Below are 20,459 nucleotides of genomic sequence, written 5' to 3' on the forward strand. Positions count from 1 at the left end.
GGGCCCCTGGGAAGCAGCAGACTTCCCAGGCTAAGGGGTCGGGGCGGCAGATTGCCCCCTCAGTGCCCCGCAGGATGGAGTCTCCCACAACAAACATGATTGTTGCTTGTATTTCTTGTTTAAATAGCATGTGAATTTACTGCTTGTTTAACAGCCCCAAGGACTGAAATCTCCATCAAACAAGGATATTGAGGAGAACCATCCACCCCTACACTTCCATGGCCAACATGTCTAATCCCCAACCTCCTGCAGCCACATCCCTGGTTGTTCCATGGATGGTCCCTGTGCACTGAACAATGTGTGTTAAGTACAGTGATGCTCTGTGGAAGAAGGCGCACCAATTCTCAAGAACTTGGACTGAGACCAAACTCAATGCACACAGGCCACTGAGCCAATCAGGCAGGAGTAAGCCTCTCACCACATTTCCTATCCAGGCTGGATTTGAACCATAACACCTGCACTGAAGGGTTTTGTAGAATAACTTAGCTTTGGGGTTCAGGAATACGTTTTCTCTCTTTAAGCAGCACAAACGACTAGAGGGAGAGAGTGAGGAAGGAATACAAAACAATGGAAACTTGAAAGAAAACATAGTTTAGCAAAACAGAATGGGCTTGTTGGCCCTTTTAATGTAGCCAGTAATTTAGGATTAAGTGAACTGGACAAATTTCAGGTAAAATTGCTCACATGTTCATCCAAAGACTGATGGAGCTCTGGAGGCTTGTTGCTAGTTTCAGGGTTTCAAAAATGACTTCCCCCTCCAAAATGGAGTGACCCCTTATAAATCTTTTGTGACCTCATCACTAAGTCCCAACCAGAAACAGGCAGTATTGGATGCAGACCAATTCTTTTAAAAGTCATCAGCATCCTCAGGTAGAGACCATGGTCACAGATTGTTCACAGGAAAAGCTCAGGACAAAGGAAGAACGAGCTTCCCCCTCCCTACGGAAATTTCATAACCCAGTCACCCAGCTTGACCAATGGGATCCAGCAGCCAGCATTTGAAATAGACGGCAGTGGCAGACGAAAAGGGCCATTTCTTCATGCACCCACACCGCCAACACACCCTACTGCACCATGCTCCTACCCTTGCAGGTGGAAGGGCCTGGTCCAGCCAGCAGCAGCTTCCAGACAGGGCTGCTGCCGCCGCCGCCACTGGGGGACCTGCTCAGCTTCCCTGGCATCCTGCTCACTCCAGGCAGCAAGTAGGGTAGTGGCAGGGGGGAGCTGCAGCTGGGCAGGAGCTGAGGTTGGCAGCACCTGTCGGGGAGTCCCCACACCCCTCACCCCACAAACATCACACCACTTACACCCTGCCCACACAACCCCCTATACCTCCCAACATGCCCTACTGCCCCCACAACACAGCCACACCCCCGCACAAGCCCCCCCATACACACACCCCATGCAATATACAAGACTAAGAATTTATTTTTTTAGTTATTATGCAACCACCTCTATATACACACTACTCAAAACACAACTCATGACAAAAATATTTTTTGTAATAAAATTAAAATACACTAAAAGTCAAACACCTACTATAGTATACAATTTGAGGGGGTTTTTTTTAATGCTTTTAAGATGGCAAGTCCCCCCCAAAAGGACTATTTCTGGGGGGCCAAGGGGAGGGATTTCTAGTGGTAAAGGTCAGGGGGCGGGACTTCCAGTCCCAAGATAGAGACCCAGGGGCAGGGCAACTGTCTAAGGGCGAGGCTACCCATGTGGCCCTCAAAAGCTTGCAAAACCTCATTAAGCAGCCCGCCAGCCAAAATAAGTGCTTGCCACTGTGATGCTTGGCAAGTGTCCCTCCTTTTATCTCGTGGCAAGTTGCTCATAGGTCCATGCTCCAAAATCATTGATGGGATTGCCTATGCAACCTCTTTCAGCAAGTTTCCTTGCCTCACAGATACCAACAGCACTGCTAAGACATTTCCATTTTCAGTTCCAACTACCACTTCCTATAAGGAGAACACTTACCCAGTTCCCAGGATGAGCTTGTTGTACTGAGTCATAACAGCAAAATCCATCACCCACTTAGGTTTCTTGTGGCTGAGCTTTTCCTGTAAGGCGAGAGAGGTGGTTGTCATCTGTATGTTAGATGGAAAGGCAAGATGCCACAGCTGAGGCTGGATTCTGCTTTTGGTTACATGCTTGCATGGGCACCAAAATTAATGGGCTTGCAAGAATTAACACAGAGCATCAGGCTTCTCAGCCAGACCCCGCAAAGTGCTTGGTACTTCCCAGTAAATGTAATGTGAATTAAAGGGCACTCAGCACCAGCAAAACTACCAAGCCAACTATTTTAAAACATGGCTTTTACATTAATCCACTTTGTTCTGGTTAAGAATAAAAACAAAAGAGATGAGACAAGCATTTTTGCATGGGCAAGTGTAATTCCCATTAGGGTCAAGTGGTGTAACATTGGTTGGCATGAAGGGAAGACCTGGCACATCACGCATCTGCCACCCTAACAGTCTCTGAACCATGCTGTATTAATTTCTTTTAGTGTTGTTTCTCCTCCCCTTCCCACCAAAGCCAAACCTTCCAAATCTGTTTAATCAAAAGTAAAGAACACAACTCTTTCCACTTACTCAAGTTTTTTATGCTACAATGTCTTCTAACATGCAACAGATTCACTTATTATTATATTCAAATTAACTGTAGCACTATACCATCTATATAATAATGTTTCTGCTTGAAATCACTCTGGAGTAAGGAGCATGACAGAGCTGTGTTTTAAGTGCAGCTCCCTGTTTCTCCAGGCAATATAAGAAAATCAGTTGTGAATGTCACAATTCAGAATGACATACTAGGAAAAAATAAATCATTAGTAAAAATCAAGGAGTCCTGCATTGCTCCAAAACTCAAAAGATTTATAAGCAAATAAAACATACGTACAAAGACCATTTTGCTTCGTTTCTGCTGTAACTGTGGAGACCAGAAGGAAATGAGTCCATCTTCTCTAGCTATTACTAATGTGTTGTCGGGCAGAGAACTAATGCGCAGGATAGCCTCTCCATAAGAGAGTTCCTGCATCATGGCAGGGAGTGAGAAGGTCAGCTTTTTCAGCTGGGCAGAGGTCCCATCCTGTTCAGTGTATTCAAGCTGCATGTATGTGCAGAAGTCATCCTACTCCAGAAAAAATAATTGGTCAGTTATAACTGCAGCTATTAAACAGCCAACATGTTGCTGTTCCCCTAGGAGTTCAGCAATCATACCCCCTTATCAAAGATGCTAAAAAAAAAAAAAAAAAAAATCAATAGAATACTCCTTTCTGTACCGATAACTGAAACAATGAAATGCTCCCTCCCTAGGACTAGACCAGGGCCTGGGGGACTGCTGAACAAAGACAGAAGCCGGAGATTGATTTGATGGAAGTGGGGTGTCTACATCCATGTGAAAGCAGCAGCACAAAGACTAGAATAGCAGATGGTCTGCCCCTCCACACTGCAGAGCTTCTGCTGGTGCAGTTATGTTGGCAGAGCCAAGTAGCAGACACTCCACAGATGTCAGCAGGTGTTTGCAGGTATTTCCACACCACTTTCCCAAAACAATATTACCCTAACTGGCAAAAGCACCCCATGGATAGAGCTGCATCTATCTCAGGGGTTTGGCTGAAATGGCTGTCAGTGAGGGTTAGGTGATATCTTTATACCTCCTAACTGGGGAAGTCCCTGCCAGTACCATGGGGCTGGGGACAGTGGCAGCAGCAGCCAGAAGGAGCCACCTCAGCCCCACTGTGTGCCTAGGGGTGGCAGGACAAACCATGGCTGGGCAGTACAGAGCAGATGTGAGGCAAGCTGGGGCTGTGCACTGTTGGTGGTGGTGGGTGCTGACTGGTTGAGGGGGGGCATGTGCAGGGGGCTTGCATGTACACCTCACCATACCTTCAAACCCTCCCCAACAAACCCCACCCTCTGTATCCACCCACACCCTCCCTCACCCCCCACCTCCCAAACCCTCCATATACACCCACGTGCCTCTGGGGGTGGAGCCCTGCTCACTGCTACATGCACACAGCCCACCATGTACGCACCCACCCACACACCCTCTCCCTCCACACATCCCACAACCCACATCCATATATACCTCCACACCCTACATACAAGCATATTCACACACATACACACACACACACACACACACACACACACACAGCTCCATACCCACCCCCCATATGCCCCTACACCCCTGCAATATATAGTAAGACTTCATTCTGAGCTGTTATGTAATCACCTCTATATACACAATGCAAACACACACAAACTGGGACAAAATATATATCTTTAAATAATATTAAAATATGTTATTGTGGATGCTTGATTTTTAGTATACAGATTTTTTTTCTGGTTCCAAAATGGCTGAGTAAGGAGTACTTCTGGGGACAAGGGAAAGGACTTGCAGTGGCAAAGGTCAGGGGTTGGGGTGGGACCACCCTTGCAGCCTTTGACAGCTCCCCAAAACTCATTAAGTGGCCCTCCAGCCAAAATAATTGCTTGCTTCTGCTATATAAGCAAGCCAAGCCATATATATTTTTGCCAATATAACAGCACTGGAAGTAAGGACTTTTACTGGTGTGGCTGTACGAGTTGGGGACAGTCTCCATAGTTCTGTTCGGCACAGTCAGTGGCAACTGCACTTGCCAGTGCACCCCCTGACTGGCCATGCTCACTGCTTAGGCAATGGGCAGGGGGGACAGGCAGGAGTGCTGGTACCCCCCCTGCAAGCGCCAACCAGGGAGTGGAGCACCATGGCACTCCTGGAAGCGGCTGCAGCAATCGGCTGTTTCAGGATCGGCTGCTGGGGATTTCCCTCCACCCCCCCGATTGGCAGGATCAGCTGCAAGGGAACTCCCCTGCAGTTGCTCACAGAGGCAGAGAGAAATATAGACAACTTTTTGCAAGATCATGCCAAGCGAGAGATTTTTTGGTAAAGTGCTGGCTGGAAAAAGGCTTGGGACTGAACAAAGAAAGCGTTTCATGTTTGCTTCCTACTGTGTTCTACGAGAGCTTTATATGCAGCTATACAGACCATTGAGGGCCCCAGTTCAGAAAACATCTGGGCATATGCTTAAATTTGTTACTGAACCATGGCCTCTGTTCACAACCTGGTGCTTACTATTGCTGTAAGACATAAACAAATCAATTAGCAGCCTTCTCTGTTCATCTGTCTAGACTTTTTCTGTATTTCTGGTTTATGATCATGGGACATGAATGAAAGGTTTGGGGAATTTATTTTTTGAGCATTAAATCACATGACTGGTACTGTACAGAAAAGAGAATTAAAGACAATAAGTAGAAATTTGTATTCTAGCAAACTTATTCACTTTTCCCTCTCTCAATGTTGGCCAACTTGGACAAAATGAAAGTCTAATCCCACCTGAGCTACATTTCTGGAAGCTGCAGATCTGCTATTTGCATGTTCATTCCTTACTGCTTTAAAGAACAACAACAAAAAGAAAGCCACATCAAAACCTCCACTTACCCACCGAATTGTTCCAGTTGCACCATAGTCAATTTTCATGAAAAATTCCTCAATTTGTTCATCACTCTGTACGGAGGAAAAATTACATGATGAAAAAGCCTTTTAATATTGTAATACAGGTTTTCCTGTTATTTAACTTCCAAATCATTGTTGTTTGCTTACTGAATTATATGGTGCCATACTCTTCTTCACTATCTGCTTGAATTTCTCTACATCCAGTGATTTCCATCCATTCTCTTCTAACTCCTGAAAGCAGAAGCAAGAACATAAAAGAAAGTTAGTTAATAAAAAAGCTTACCTTTGACTTGCTGATGGTAAAAGATCCTTAATGTGAGAGCATGTTAATAAGAAGTTAGCCTGAAAGACTACTTCCTCTTAAATCATGGTCATAATCTCACGCTATGTAACAATGTAGAATATTCATTCTTATAGTAGAGGAGCCTACAAAACATAATCACAGGTTCCAGCTTGCATTACTGTAAATAGGTAGTTAGATAATGGACAATACAGCCTGCTTCAGTAGATTAAAACATTTGGCTGAAACTGTTCATGTTTTTTCTCAGTTCAGACTTTTAAAAAATAATTTCAAACAGATCTGTTGAGCTACATTTTAGTTACTTGACTGTGTTAATAATACTTTCTCTCAGCCATTCAAAGTCAACAAAACAAAAACCCAACAAAAAAGAAAACTGCCACTATGTTAATTTTAAACTTCCTAAAAAAAAAAAAAATGTTAAATCGGGAAATGAATGGTTTGCTTATAGTCTGGGAGCATTAGCAGAGACAGAACAAAGTTACAAGCATCGAGGAGATAGTTTTGGTGTCTGCCCTGGACATTACTAAAGTATCTGGGCATCTGGCTTAATGTACCTGCTGAGGTCAAGAAAAACTCAGGTGGACTTTCAGCCTTGGCCAGCAGCTCACCGGGCTAAGACCCAGCACTCTCTGTAGACAAAGACATGCAAGGGAATGTTATCGCTAGCTTCACATCTAGATTTCTTTGAGCCCCTGGCCCAAATGAGCAGGTCCTCATTTATAGCTGGGTAAACTGCATATGGCCTTTGACATGTGCCAGGATTGAGGCCTGAACTTTAGACCTGGAACCACACTAAGATGCCGTCACTGCTCTGTCACTAAAGCCCAATGCCCTGGTGAGATAGGGAAATAGTACTGCCTCCATTTTACAGACAGGCACCGAGGCAGAGACCAAGAGGCTTGCTCAGGCTTACATAGGAAGCTTGTTGTGAAGTTCAGAGTCAAACACAGACTTCCCATGTTCCAGGATGGCATCCTAACCATTCTCTGTCTCATGTACACATCCCCTTCTAGTTACAGTTACTGAGAACACAACCCTGGGGCTAATGGGACTACACTGAGTGAGATCTGCATCAGGGAAATATTTGGATATCTGATTAGAAATGATTTGTCCTCTTCAGAGGGGGAGAAAAATAAAACACAAAACACCATACTCCCTCCACTGCATATTTCCCCACTCCTCTCCTTGTTTCTCTTCCCCAGATACTTTTTCCGCCTCCTGGTGGCTCATGGTTCTTCTCCTTAGTTATTGATCCTAGTGCAGGGGTAGGCAACATTTTTTGGCCGGAGTGTCAAAAAACACCACACAATGCCTACCTTGGAAGGTGCTGGAGTGCTGGCATGCCAGAAGAACAAAATGAGAGCAGAGGGTACATGCCAGGATGCCCTGCTTGTGCCCCTTGCCCCCCACCCAAAGCCCCTGCCCTCCAGCCCCGCAGCCCTGCTGCCCCATGCCCCCAGAGCTGGGGTTGGCTGCAGCCAGGAGGCTGCAAATAGCTGTCAGGGTCCAGAGCCCTGGCATCAGCTCTGTACTGGCGCATGCACCCACGCCTCGGGGCAGACAGCAGGGCACCATGAGGAAGTGCTTCAAAGACAGGCTACAGATTGAGAACCATTCACATCCATGTATCCCTTTACTTAAGTCCTGTCCACATTGAGGAAATACAGAACATCATAACTCCACCAGCATAGTTAAAAGGGTTTACAAGAGTGCAGTTGTTTGCCATTGCAGTTTTGCACTGATTTAACCATATTAAGATGCAAGTCTTTAGGGGATCTGTTCTGCGTGTTGTTTTTTCAAATCAGTGGGCATTCACTGCATTCCTGTAAGTTAAAGTAATTGGATGGTTGAGCCATTAATGTAGGGTCATTATTGTTGATTGGCCTTGTGATGTCACCACAGGAATAAAGGAATGATCCACTTGTTAGGATTTTAATAAAAGTCTTCCTTATAGATTTCCCAAAATGTGTGCGAGAGCAACAGCATACAAATGAGTTGGGGAGCAAGTCTTCATGCAAACACAAAGAAGATTTAAATCTGCTGGCCTGTGCATTAAGAAAAAACACATATACTAGAGAGAGAAAGAGTAGTTTAGCATGTTTAATTATAAAAATCCTGAGTTCCAACCAAAAGGTTCTTATTTCAAACAAAACCAGAAGAGACAGCAATTCTGAGAAATAAACATTAAGGTGATTGAAAACTACATGTGGAAACAATTGTCAAATGTAATTTACTTATTATAGACATTAACAACAATTTATTTATTAAAAACATAAAACATTTATTTTAAAAATTAGTATATTGCAGTGGTGTTAAAAACATGCTCATCATTGTACCGATGAAGACATAATCTTTTGGGGCCAAGACTATTTCAAATCAACTCTGTTTTGAACAATGATCATCATATACTGGACGGTTTTTTTTGTGAGCAATGCTGCATATCAGTATAACAATGTCACTGGTGCAGTCATACCTGAAAGGCTGTATTTAATTTCTTGAGTTGTTCAAGGGTCAGTTGCTGTTCAATCTTGCAAAAGAGAAAAAAAAGAAAGCAGGAGTTAATACACACCCAGTGTACTGGTGCCAACACATGCAGTAAAGATTTGTAGTGAATTATTCAGAAGCCCTGTGAGTACAACAGTCTGAAAGAGAGTAAAGAATAAAAGAAAACCAAAAAAAAAGAAAAGAAAAGCACCTGCATTAATTAGCAAGTTAAAACCTTTCCCCCAGGCCTATTCTGATACCAGGTCAGCTTAAACTGCATCTCATCACGGCAGACCATAGCCTACCCCTGAAAGCTCAACTTCCATGAAGTGTATTCAATTTCCACTGAAGCCAAATACATGGCATGTATTCTATGATTCTATGGCAGAAGCAGCTTTCACACTCAAATGAGCCAGGTTTTATATACAACTTCATAACAAAGTAAAAAGACCATCCATCTATCTTTCTCCTGCCAGTATAAGTGCTTCAGGTGCTCTCATGTATTCAGTAGAATGAAACAATACAATAGTTTCAAACCTTCACTGAGCTACATTCATTAATAATTTACTGAATAAATAACAAGTCATTTGTAAATTACAAACTATGAGACGAGGGGATTCTTGACTTCACTGAAATGTCATACAGTGGGTCAGGCTGAATTTTTCTCTGCTAACCTTGTTCATGCGTTATGGCAGCTCACAAGGGTCAGCCAAGACCGGTGTCTCTGTGACTTTGCATCACCCAGCACAGTGGGTAGCAGACAGGCCCTGAGACAGTGTAAATAGTTAAGACAGCAATATGGCAAGGGAAGGGTACCATACACTAAACAGGCAAAGGAAACTATTTGCTTTTCAGCCAGTAGCAAGTTTGTTCCATGATTTTTTGTGGGAGGGGGTGGAGATGGGAGTTAGGAAAGGATGCAAAGGGAGGAAAAGGGAAAGGAGCAGGAACCTTAACCTGAAATTGGGTGTGATGGCGGGGTGGGGGAGTGTTAAAGAGTTAAAAGAGGGTCATGTGTAGAGAGAAGCTCAAGGGGCGGATACATAACATTTACTGTGTAGTACTGTAAATCAATGTTAGCAGATGGTAAAAAGTGGAGCGGACGTAGAACATGACTTAAAAAAAAAAAAAAATCAATTTAAGACAGAGTAAAGTTACTCCTTGGAAAAAAAACAACATAGTAACTTCCCATACAGTAGTTAACTATGTAGAACATGTAGCATGTCCATTACTCTAGTTTAGCAAGGAATTCTTCAGTAAACTAAATCACAAAAACAAAAAAGGGGAAATTTGGATCAACAACTACTGAGGAATATAAAATCATTGCTCGAGCATGAAGTCAGGAAGGCCAAAGTGCAACTGGAGTTGCAGCTAGCAAGGCATGTGAAGGGTAACAAGAAAGGTTTCTATAAGTACATCAGCAACAAGAGGAAGATCAGGGACAGTGTGTGTCCCTTACTGAATGGGGAAGGCAACATAGTGACAAGAGGATGCAGAAAAGGCTGAAGTGCTCAATGCCTTTTTCACGTTGGGCTTCACAGGCAAGGTCAGCTCCTGGACTACTGCACCTGGCAGCATAGTTTGGGGAGGAGGTGAGCAGACAACCGGGGCAAAAGAACAGGTTTGGGGACTATTTAGAAAAGCTGGACATGTACAAGTCCATGGGGCTAGATGGGATACACTCAGGGTTGCCAAGGGAGCTGGCTGATGTGATTGCAGAGCTGGTGGCCATTATCTTTGAAAACTCATGGCAATAGGGAGAGGTCCTGGATGACTGAAAAAGGTTAAATATAGCGCCCATGTTTAAGAAAGGGAACAAAATGGGTCCAGGGAATTACAGACCAGTCAGCCTCACCTCAGTCCTTGGGGAGAAAAAAAAACAAATCATAGAGCAGGTCTTCCAAGAACCTAATTCTTCTCCTCCAAGTGCTTAGAAGATGATTAGGAACAGACAGCATGGATTCACCAGGGGCAAATCATGCCTGACCAACCTGATTGCCTTCTATGATGAGGTGCCTGGCTCTGTGGATGTGGGGAGACGCGTGGATGTAGTGCATCTCGATTTTAGCTAGGTTTTTTATATAGTCTCCAAAAACATTCTTGCAGGAAAGCTAAGGAAGTACAGACTGGATGAAGTAAGGCAGACAGAAAACTGGCTGGAGCAGCTGGCTCAGACTATAGTAATCAATGGCTCAATGACTAGTTGACAACTGGTATCAAGTGGGCTGCCTTGGGAGGTCAGTCTTGGAACTGGGTTTGTTCAATATCTTCATCAGTGACCTGGAAGATGGCATGCAGTGCACCCTCAGCAAATCTGCAGATGACACCAAGCTGGAGGTGTAGTAGATATACAGGAGGTTAGGGTTAAGATTCCAATTGACCTAGGCAAATTGGAGGATTGGGCCAAAAGGAATCTCATGAGGTTCAATAAGGACAAGTGCAAAGTCCTGCACTTAGGACAGACAATCAATTGAAGCAGTACAGGCTGGGGGCTGACTGGCTGGGCAGCAGCTCTGTAGAAAAGGACCTGGAGGGTTACAGTGGACAAGAAGATGAATATGAGCCAGCAGTGTGCCCTTGTTGCCAAGAAGGCTAATGACATACTGGGCTGCATTGGTAGGAGTGTTGCCAGCAGGTCAAGAGAAGTGATTATTCTTTATTCAGCACTGGTGAGTACTCCAGAGGTGGCTTGTGCTTAGTTTTGGGCCCCACACTACAGAAAGAATATGGACAAATTGGGGAGGGTCCAGCAGAGGGCAACAAAATGGTGAGGGAGCTGGGGGACATGACTTATGAGGAAAGACCAAGGGAACTTGGCTTATTTAGTCTAGAGAAGAGGACACAGAGGGAATTTAATAGCAGCCTCAACTACCTGAAGGAGGGGGGGTTGAAGAAGAGGATGGAGCTACTGTTCTCAGTGGTGGCAGATGACAAAACAAGGAGCAACAACCTCAAGTTGCAGCAAGGGAAGTTGAGGCTAGATATTAAGAAGAATTTTCTCACTACGAGGGTAGTAAAACACTTGGAGCAGGTTACCCAGAGTTGTGGACTCTCCATCCTTAGAGCTTTATAAAGCTGGTTAGACAAAGCCTTGGCTGGGATGATCTAGTTGGGGCTGGTCCTGCTTTGAGCAGGGGTTGGACTAGATGACTTCCTGAGGTCCCTTCTAACCCTAATTTTCTATGATTCTAGCCCAGTGCACAGATGCTCAACCAGGATGCACAGCCCCTGCTCCAGTGCAAGGAGGTAAGCACACCGCTTGCTCTTCCCCCTGCTTGCCCCAAAGTTCTGCAGACAAGGGGCACCTGTGGCTGCCCTCTTACTCTGCAGCAGCCATTCTGAGCTGCCTGCTCTGGCTCTTTCCCCCACTGCTCCCAGGGCTGGTGGAAGGGGTCGCAGAGAGTGGATGGCTCTAGACCTGTCCCAGTCCTGAGAGGAGCAGTCACAGCAGCAGAAGCTGTGCTTCTCCCCTTAGGTACAGGCTAGGGGTAGAGTGGGGAAGGTGTTTCCCCCACCAGAACCTGTGTGTGTTCTGTTGCTCACCCCTCCTACCCTCTCAGCACCCCCACATGACATGTGTGTATAGCCCAGCACCTGGTCCCTGCTGGCTGTGTGTCCCCAGGCTCTATCTGTTTTGATCCCAGGGCTGAAGTTTGTGGGGGATCCTAAGGGCAGAAGTTGGGCCTTCAGATCTCAGTCCCAAGAATGATCTGGCCCCATGTGCCACACTAGGAAAAAACATGTGGGGCAGGAAAAGCCAGGAAAGTAGCTGGAAGGCTCAACTGCCATGCTGTGTCATGCCGTGCTATACTGAAATTAATTAACACCACATTTATTAATAATATAATGCTAATATTATAATATTCATATTAAATTTGCATTAGTTTTTGCAATATGGTGCTGCTAAGTTCTGGACATTTGCAGAGGGGTGCCTTGAACCTAAAGAGGTGAGAGCCACTGCTCTAGTCCAGAGGCTGGCAACCTTTAACAAACTGTGGGCTGGAACAGCCTCGATCTGGTCCAACACAGCCCAGGTGGCTTTGGCAGCACAGTGATATGGTGGAGTGGCGCTTTCCCTGCATCCTAGTTTCCAGTTCCCTGGCTGCAGTGCAAGTACAGCTTTCTTTTGGAGGGGAGTTGTCTGAGGCCAGCTTAGACTGCCCTGAGCCAGGGTAGGTGGGAGGGCAGGGAAAGGGAGGGTTGGAAGGCAGCTTCCAGGTTTCAGTCCCTGATGCAACTGTCTTCTGGCTGGGAGCCATGCCTGTGTTGCCGCTGTTTCTCCCAGCACGCCCCTCTTCACCTATGGTATGAATGCAGCTTCTGGCTGAAAGATTGTTGAAAGTTTCTTCTATACTGCTCCCATTTCTCCTCACCTCCTCCACCCCTTCCCCTACTGCCCCAAGCCTAGCCCTAGCACAGCTCCAATCTGGCTGAAAGCTGAACTCACCACAGCTTCAAAGACTGGGGAGAGAGGAGCAAGGAAGAATGGCAGCAGCCCAAGCACAGCTTCTAGCTGCCCAGCCCTGGCACAGCTCCTCTTGACCCAGCCCCAGTGCAGGCATAGACACAGGCAATAGCCCTACAGCTCTGCAGGCAAGATCTGGCCCATGCCTGCTATGTTGCAGACCGCTACTGTAGGCAGTTCCATCCCCTGGTAGTCGTTTTCTCAGCGCCAGATTTAGGCATAAGTTTAGAAAGCTGCAGCTGAGGGCCTCGCATTATGAGGGGCCTTAAAAGGGTCAGATGCCGGACATGAAGTGACCATGAAGCAGCAAACCGCAGTCCCGCAGAGCCAGGCGGAGAGGCCACAACTTCTCCCACTGGTCCCACAGCAGCAGCAGTTGAGGTTTGGGTGCACCATCCTGCCCGGTAGGTGAAAGTATCTTTACCTGTGTTCTGGCTAGAAGTTCTGGCCACGGGGCTCTCTACGGTGGTCCACAGTTTGCCAGGCCATGGCCGCTTCTGGTCTCCAATTTGCCAGGCTGTGGCACAGAAAGATTGGAAACCCCTATCTTAGGGCCCAACCCTGCCATAATCTGGCCTTGCATTTTCTCAATGCAAACTAGCTGCCCACAGCACCTACCAGACAGGCTCTGCAATGACACCTATGAAGGCAGCAAATTGGGAAAACTAGGCATGTGTCTGCTCCTTGCTACTAAGTTTAATACAGAATAAACACAGGGCCTAATATCTCCTCAGGGAGGGGGACATGCAGAAAGATTTCTAAGGTGAAACGCTGTAAGACAGAAGACAGGAGAACATTGATGCAAACAGCAAAATTTTCACAGCACAAAGAAAGAGGTAGTTAGCTGTGTTAGTCTGAAGTCAGGCAGAAGGCAAAACAGAGATGCACTTTATGGACTAATTCAATCAGAGATGCTTACGGTTTTCTAAGCCAGAGCTTGCTTCAAGTGCTGATGAAGTGAACTTAGGCTCACAAAACCTTTTCTCTCTCTGATTTAGTTGGTCTACAAAGATGCATTTCTACCCTGCCTTCAACATAAAAAAGTCCAGAGAACTGCCTACAGTTTTGACAGAATATCCACACATTCCTACTTTTGCTACTCCCAGCTGCAGTCTCCATCTTGTGGCTCTGCAGGGTTTTGGGATTTTTTGCTTGTTTGTTTTTGGAGAGGGGCAGGGAGGTTGACTCCAGCACAGGGGTGGGCAAAATGTGGCCTGGCAGGCCATTCTATCCAGCCCGCAGGGCCCCAAAAAAGTTTAGAAAATTAATATTTATTTGCCCCTAGCTGCCTGTCATGCAGCCCTTGATGGCTTGCCAAAACTCAGTAAGCGGGCCTCCGCCCAAAATAATTGCTTGCCCCTTGCTCTAAGACCACAGGGGAAGGTGGGCAAGGGAAGGATCCACTTAGTTCCCCACTTTGAAGGTTTAGGCGTCTCCTGTACCAATTTCTATGGCCAAGTAAAAGCTCACCACCACTAACCTGACACACAGAGAACACCACCAATGAGACACAGGCACTGTACTTTCACCTCTGTCCAAGTACATAAAGCTACAACATTTATCCCTACAGCTATGCTAGTACTTCACCTTGATATTGAAACTTTCACCTTCCAAGCACCACATCAGACAGTAAGGCATGAATTTTGCTCTTGAATACAGACACACCTGCCCTCCCTTTCATACGCACAAGTTCCCCCGGTTCCCTTGGAAGTAATGCTTAATAAGCACCCCAGAGGGTGGCCGATTAGAAGAAGCACAGTACTTTTGTTTCAGAGCGTTCATGCTAGTGGGAACGTCTTGTTTACACTGGGCATGCTCAAAGCCTTAATACAAACATAAGTGTTAGTATTCACCTGACAACAGCGTATGTTGCTACATATACACTCCCCATACTCATATTACCTACCCTTGTCACAAGAGGCTTTTAGCCTCAAACTGGCACCTGAACTTTCTCTGGCTAATAGATCTGTGTAATTACCACTTGATATTTAACTTGCATATCACATTTACAACCAGAGGCATTTTAATACTTCCTACCCTCCTGCTTTATCTTCATTTCAGCCAAATCCTGGACTCTTTACTCAACCCAAATTCTTACAATGGACAGTCCACCCAGATTGCCACATTCTTCTTACCCCATTTCATGGGAGGATGGCATTCTCCCAACCCTCTGTGCTCAACCAGAGGAATCATTCTTCTGATGGTGCTCTTGTATAACCTGCAGCCCCTAGGGCCCAAGCATACACATTGGAAATTAGCCGTCTGAACAGCAATCCTCACTTTGGGCAACTCACGCCTCTCAGGTTTAAGGGTCTGGCTCTCCCCTTGTCTGCCCTTCGTTTGGGTTCTGGGTCAGGTCTGCCTGACCCAGAGATAACAAGTGGGGCCTCCATGACTCAGATACTTGAAAGAGAACAATCCATCGGAGAATGCATACATTCTTCCCACCACACAGATGTACCACAGAACTCAGCACATCAAAAGGAAAGCATTTTCCTAAACATTTCTCTATATTAGGCATGTCTACACATTGCCCCACAGTGATGTTGTTACTGTGCTGTGCTTTAGGACTTCCACAAGGAAGTAACATCCCATACTGTGCCGTATGTGGGGCACACAGTTATTTTTAGCAGTTACTTCACCATAGCAGTACACTGTAACTGAGGAATATACCACTATGGCAAAGTAGCTGCTGGTTACATGTAGACACCTGTGGATGCTACGTTGCTGGAGTGTGTCACTATGGTGATGTAGCCTCAGTGTAGACATGCCCATTGTATAGTAAGGTCTTGAGGGAGTTAAGCTAGCACTGACGAGGAGGGTGCTAGCTGTTCAGCTCCTCAGCTTTGGCAAACCTAGTTTGCAACAGAGACACACAGGAGTGGGCCTGGGACAATGCTTACAGTACCTTCCCTTTCCACAGGCTCCTGGCAGGGTCAAAGTGATGCTGAACACTTTCACTCTCTGAAATGTTCTCCATGAGTCCAATTGAGTGACTTCTCTGCTGCCCTTTCAGCAGCTCCTTCGCCAGCCATTCTGGGAGCTGAGAGCTTTCTTCCGAGAAGCTGCCCAAGGAAACTGGAGATGTGCCTTGCAACGTGCAGCCTCCTACAGAAGTTTGAGCACGTTGAAATGAAGGCTCTGTCACAGTTTTTGACTCTCTTAGCTCATCAAGGATACTGTTGGGACACAAAACAGTGAGCCACAATTGGGGAAGACCAGATTACTCCAAACACTCAAAATCAAAATGGTGGTTTTCATCTGTTGATCTCAAGCCATTTCAGACAGTGAGAGGAAAATGGCAAAAAAAGACTTTTATACATGAAACTGGTGATAGGGAAAGACAGGCTGCCCAGTTTCTAGACCAGGGGTGGGCCAAATACAGCCCGTGGGCTGGATCCGGTCTACCAAGCCATTCTATCCAGCCCATGGGGCACTTAATAAGTTTAGAAAATTAATACTTATCTGCTCCTGACTGCCTGTCAGAGATGACAGGAGACAGTAGCAGTAGGACCCAGGGGAAGCCAGCAGCACTCAGGAGAAAGCCCAGCCCTGCCCCCACCCTCCCCCAACCCAGAAGCCTCTGCCTGCAGCTACTTTCCCCGCATGCAGTTGCTCCAGCACCATGTGGCCCCAGGCTGCATCACTAGACCACAGGGCCAGGAGCTGGAGGGTGTGTGTGTGTATGCGTCTGTCTGTGCAATGAGGGGGTGGGGAAGAGAGAGAGTGTCTAGTGAGGAAAGCACACATTGTGTGCATGTTCGAAGACTGAATCCCACATGCACACCTCACCATACACATGCACCCACACCCCGCTTATACCCCCATACCCCCTCACACACCTCCAACCACCCTTCCCCACATGCTCCCTCACCCCACACACCTATCCACCATATAAATCAGGACAAAAATATTTTTGAAATGAAATGAATGAATATCATAGAAGTTTGATTTTTAGAATATAAATTTAGTATTTTTCTGGTTCTTAGATGGCAAAACCCCTTGCTGAAAGGAGTACTGCTGGGGCAAGGGGAGGGGCATCTGGTGACAAAGGTCAGGGGGTGGGGCTTCTGCTCCCAAGGGGTTAGGGGGTGGGACTTCTGGTCCCAAGATGGCAACCAGGGCTATACACAAGGCCCTCCACAGCTTGCCAAAACCCAGTAAGTGGCTCTCCACCCAAAATAATTGCCCACCCCTGTCCTAGGCTAATGTCCTACCTTCTGCCCTCCTTGGCTCTGGCATACCCCTACTTCTTACTTTTGTCATATGGAAAAGTCACTAAATGGAAGGAGGTGGGAGATGGAACACACCATCCCTTTGAGGAGGGCCTGGTGTGACAGGACACTTCAGGTAGTAAATTTTCCTCAGCAAGGTCTAACTCTATTATTTCAATGTTATATAAAACCCGTGTGCTCAGGGTCCAGTCCTGCAGTCCCTCCTCCAGCCAGCTCCTACTGCCTGCTTAATACATTGCAAACAAATTTATACTTCCTCTCATGGCTAGGAGGAACTTCCTATAAACATCAGCAAAGCTACCCCATCTTCCTTCCCAAATCCCTCCTTTAAAGTCCCCTCAGCCATGATGCCACTGAAAACGTGACAAGAGTTAGGTGGCAGGTGTTTCAAGACCACTGCCTGTTATAATGGCTAATTGCCTCATTGTTGCCTTGTATTTCCTACCTTTGCCTTATTCTTAAGTGTTGAAGCTTTTGAATTAAAAATCATCTCTGTTTTTTGCCTGCAAAAAAAATGGGGAGTAACTACTGGCAATAAGTAAGGGCACTATTACGAAAGGGTAAAACACCCAGTGTTTTTTAAATGAAACTGAAGTTGGTTCCGTATTCCTGGTTTCTAGTTTCTTATTCAGTGACTAAACAGACAGCACAGATGTTAAAGTTGTGGCAACAAGCTTCCTGCAACAAAGAAGCTTCTTTTTGAAACAGCATTTTTTTGTCCTAGATCCACCATTTTGTATCTGATCAGCCATTTTCTCAGAAAAACGAACAGTGTGAACGTGGAGCTGTCCACTTTTTGTCCCATTAAACTAGCGTATAAAGCCTCATAAGTGTAATGTCTATCATAGCCCTGAGACATCTCTGGACAAAACTTCATAATATATAGTTTCCTCTTTCTATTTTTTATTAGTTCTTGGTAATAATAATACCATGCATGTAGAAATGAACAAAAACAAAATTAAAAGCGATTTACTAGAGATCCAAAAGGATGGCTATTACACAAATTAAATGGATAGTTAGAGATTAAAAAGTAAATAAAGCCCTGGTTTATCTTTAGTCAGGAGAAGTGATTATAACGGTCTTAGAAATAAGAGCATTGGTTAGCATACTGCCTTTTGCATATTGCAGAACAAACAATTCTAAAAGAAAGTATATAGAAAATAGTCATGTTTACTTACCATGTACAAGTGTATAAGAACTATTTTAATAGCTTATTGTTGTGCATTTTATAAGCATTACAGTAAGATACAAACTGCTTAAAGGGTTACCACCCTATTCCCAAAAACTACAATTAGTTGACCCTACAGGTTACTTGCATGACTGAGAGACTCCAACAACAGCAGTGAGACTTGAAGAGTTTTAAAATTCCTTGGGAAAAAAAAAAAATTTATATCATCTTTTGAATTCAGCTGTGGAAATATTAGCACTCATTTTCAACAAGCTTATAGAAATATACCAAAGGGTTCCCAGTGCTGTGTGCTATGCCAGCAGTTCTATATCTGTAACATGTAATACTTCTGCTCGAGTAATTTCTACTTTTTAACGCATACAAATTTTGATGATCTTTCTTGAATTAACTGGTATTTTATGTACCATTTTATGTATTAAAAGGTGGCATTTGAGTAACATGGGAAATACTTCCTGGGAAGGCAATGAAGGATTTTCTGTACAAATTTTCTCCTGACCTAGAACCATTTTTTACTCTGATATTGGAATATAGTGTACAGTGTCTCCATTTTAAATGAATGTAAGACTGGCAGTCTCACAAGTGACATAACCAAAGATTATTTCCCAACTCCCATTGATTCTTCTCCTATTTATGTCAAAGGATTATATTTGCCCTTTTGCCACAACTTCATTCTGGGAGCACACATTGGGCTGCTGATCCACTATGTGCCATACATACTTTTCAAATTGCCTTCCAAGACAGACAAGGTTCTTTGGGTAAATCCAATATCGTTTATTAAACCAACTCAAATAATTGAAAAAAAGTTCTTCTTTGCAAGCTTTTGGGTACAAATACCCTTTGTCAGGCTGAGGAAACACCTGCAGATTGTCCGTGATCTTTCTGGATAGACTGGTAAAGCAACCAGAGGCCAGTGTGTATGCAAGAAAGCCAGTCTGTTAAAATGTAAATTGAAGTGGTCAGTAGGTGACAGACAGGTGGTGGGGCAGGGAGAAGTGGAATGAATGTAGCTGTAGTCAATAGAGCGGGGAAGGGGGGAGTGAGAATAGCTGGTAAGAAGTGAAGGATTTACCTGGGGAGTCAGATGTTAGACAGGTTATAATGTGGCATAAATCTAATGTCTACATTTAGTCCATGATTTTTTGTATTCAGTAGGTTGATGAAGAGAAGTTCATAGGCTGATCTGTGAAAAGTGTGTTGTAAATCCCTAATCTTTCAGTTCTAATCCCTTTGAGGATTAGAACTGAAAGATTACAGAGAGTGGTTCTCTTGTGAAAAATGTACCTCCACAGGTAATTGGATTTTCTTGTCTTTGATATTTTTTTGGTGTGCATTCATTCTGATACGCAGTTGTTGTTCAGTTTCTCCTACATATTTTCCATCAGGGCATTTAGTGCACTGGATGAGATGTATTACATTTCTGGAGGTGCAGGTGTAAGATCCAGGAATGGTGATGGTTCTGTTGTGGGGTGTAGTTATGATGGGATGTGGTGGAGATGTGTGAATCCAAAAAAGATGACAAAGCCGGTAGGGAAATACAGATCGCCCAAGTGAGGGACTAACAATGGAGGGATGGGGGTGAGGAGGGGAATGCAACTAGGTTACAGGAAATACAGTATTAGCCAACTAAGCCCAGGGGATGATGGGTGATGGAGATGTGTTGGCAGGTTTTACATTTCTTGACAAGGCATCCAAGATATACTCTATCCTTCCGTAAGTATAGCCCTCACTCCTCCTTTCTAGAAGTAGACTTTCATTTTTGCCATATTCAGTTTTGCATATTATAGCACCTTTTTTCTGACCAAACCCAGGCTATTTACCAATCCAGATCACCCTGTACAATTGCCTTGCCCTCATTTATAAAGACTGGCACAGTGTTAAATATTTCCTCAAAGTTGTATCAGCCGTATATTTACTTCTGGATTGCTACATACATGCCAAATAGTGCCAAGATTATTTCTAACCCCTCCCCTCCCCTCCATTGGAACTCCCCTCCCCACCCCACCCCCATTTAGTGACTAGTTCTTATTGACAGCTGCATTTGGAGATGTCAGTCTTACACTACCTAATCCTTTGAATGTACGCACTATTGATATCGTATATTGCAATTAAAAACTAGCAATATGAGGAGGCACAAAAATCAAACTCATTGTAATAATCTAACACGTATGCAATTGCTTCCATCAATTAACTCACAACTTCATTACAGAATGAAATCAGGTTTGACAACACCTACTGTTTATTAAACCCTTAACTACCTGCATCAATCTGACATACTTCATACCCTCT

At 44.8% G+C, this 20,459-nt stretch overlaps 1 protein-coding gene across 1 annotated transcript in view; it reads right to left on the minus strand.

Annotated features, from left to right (window-relative positions):
* The window catches only part of LOC109306609 (WD repeat-containing protein 64-like), an 89,707-nt gene that overhangs the window by 65,372 nt on the left and 3,876 nt on the right, over window positions 1-20,459 (minus strand). The window contains exons 2-7 of the mRNA XM_019530114.1: window positions 15,658-15,928; window positions 8,274-8,327; window positions 5,647-5,730; window positions 5,485-5,550; window positions 2,899-3,129; window positions 1,978-2,060 (exon numbers count right to left, since the gene is read on the minus strand). Coding sequence (XP_019385659.1) covers window positions 1,978-2,060; window positions 2,899-3,129; window positions 5,485-5,550; window positions 5,647-5,730; window positions 8,274-8,327; window positions 15,658-15,928 — 789 coding nt within the window. The remainder of the gene's footprint in view (window positions 1-1,977; window positions 2,061-2,898; window positions 3,130-5,484; window positions 5,551-5,646; window positions 5,731-8,273; window positions 8,328-15,657; window positions 15,929-20,459) is intronic.

The sequence above is a fragment of the Crocodylus porosus genome, unplaced genomic scaffold (assembly GCF_001723895.1).
Source record: "Crocodylus porosus isolate Cpor-Errol unplaced genomic scaffold, CroPor_comp1, whole genome shotgun sequence".
In the NCBI taxonomy this organism is placed as follows: Eukaryota; Metazoa; Chordata; order Crocodylia; family Crocodylidae; genus Crocodylus; species Crocodylus porosus.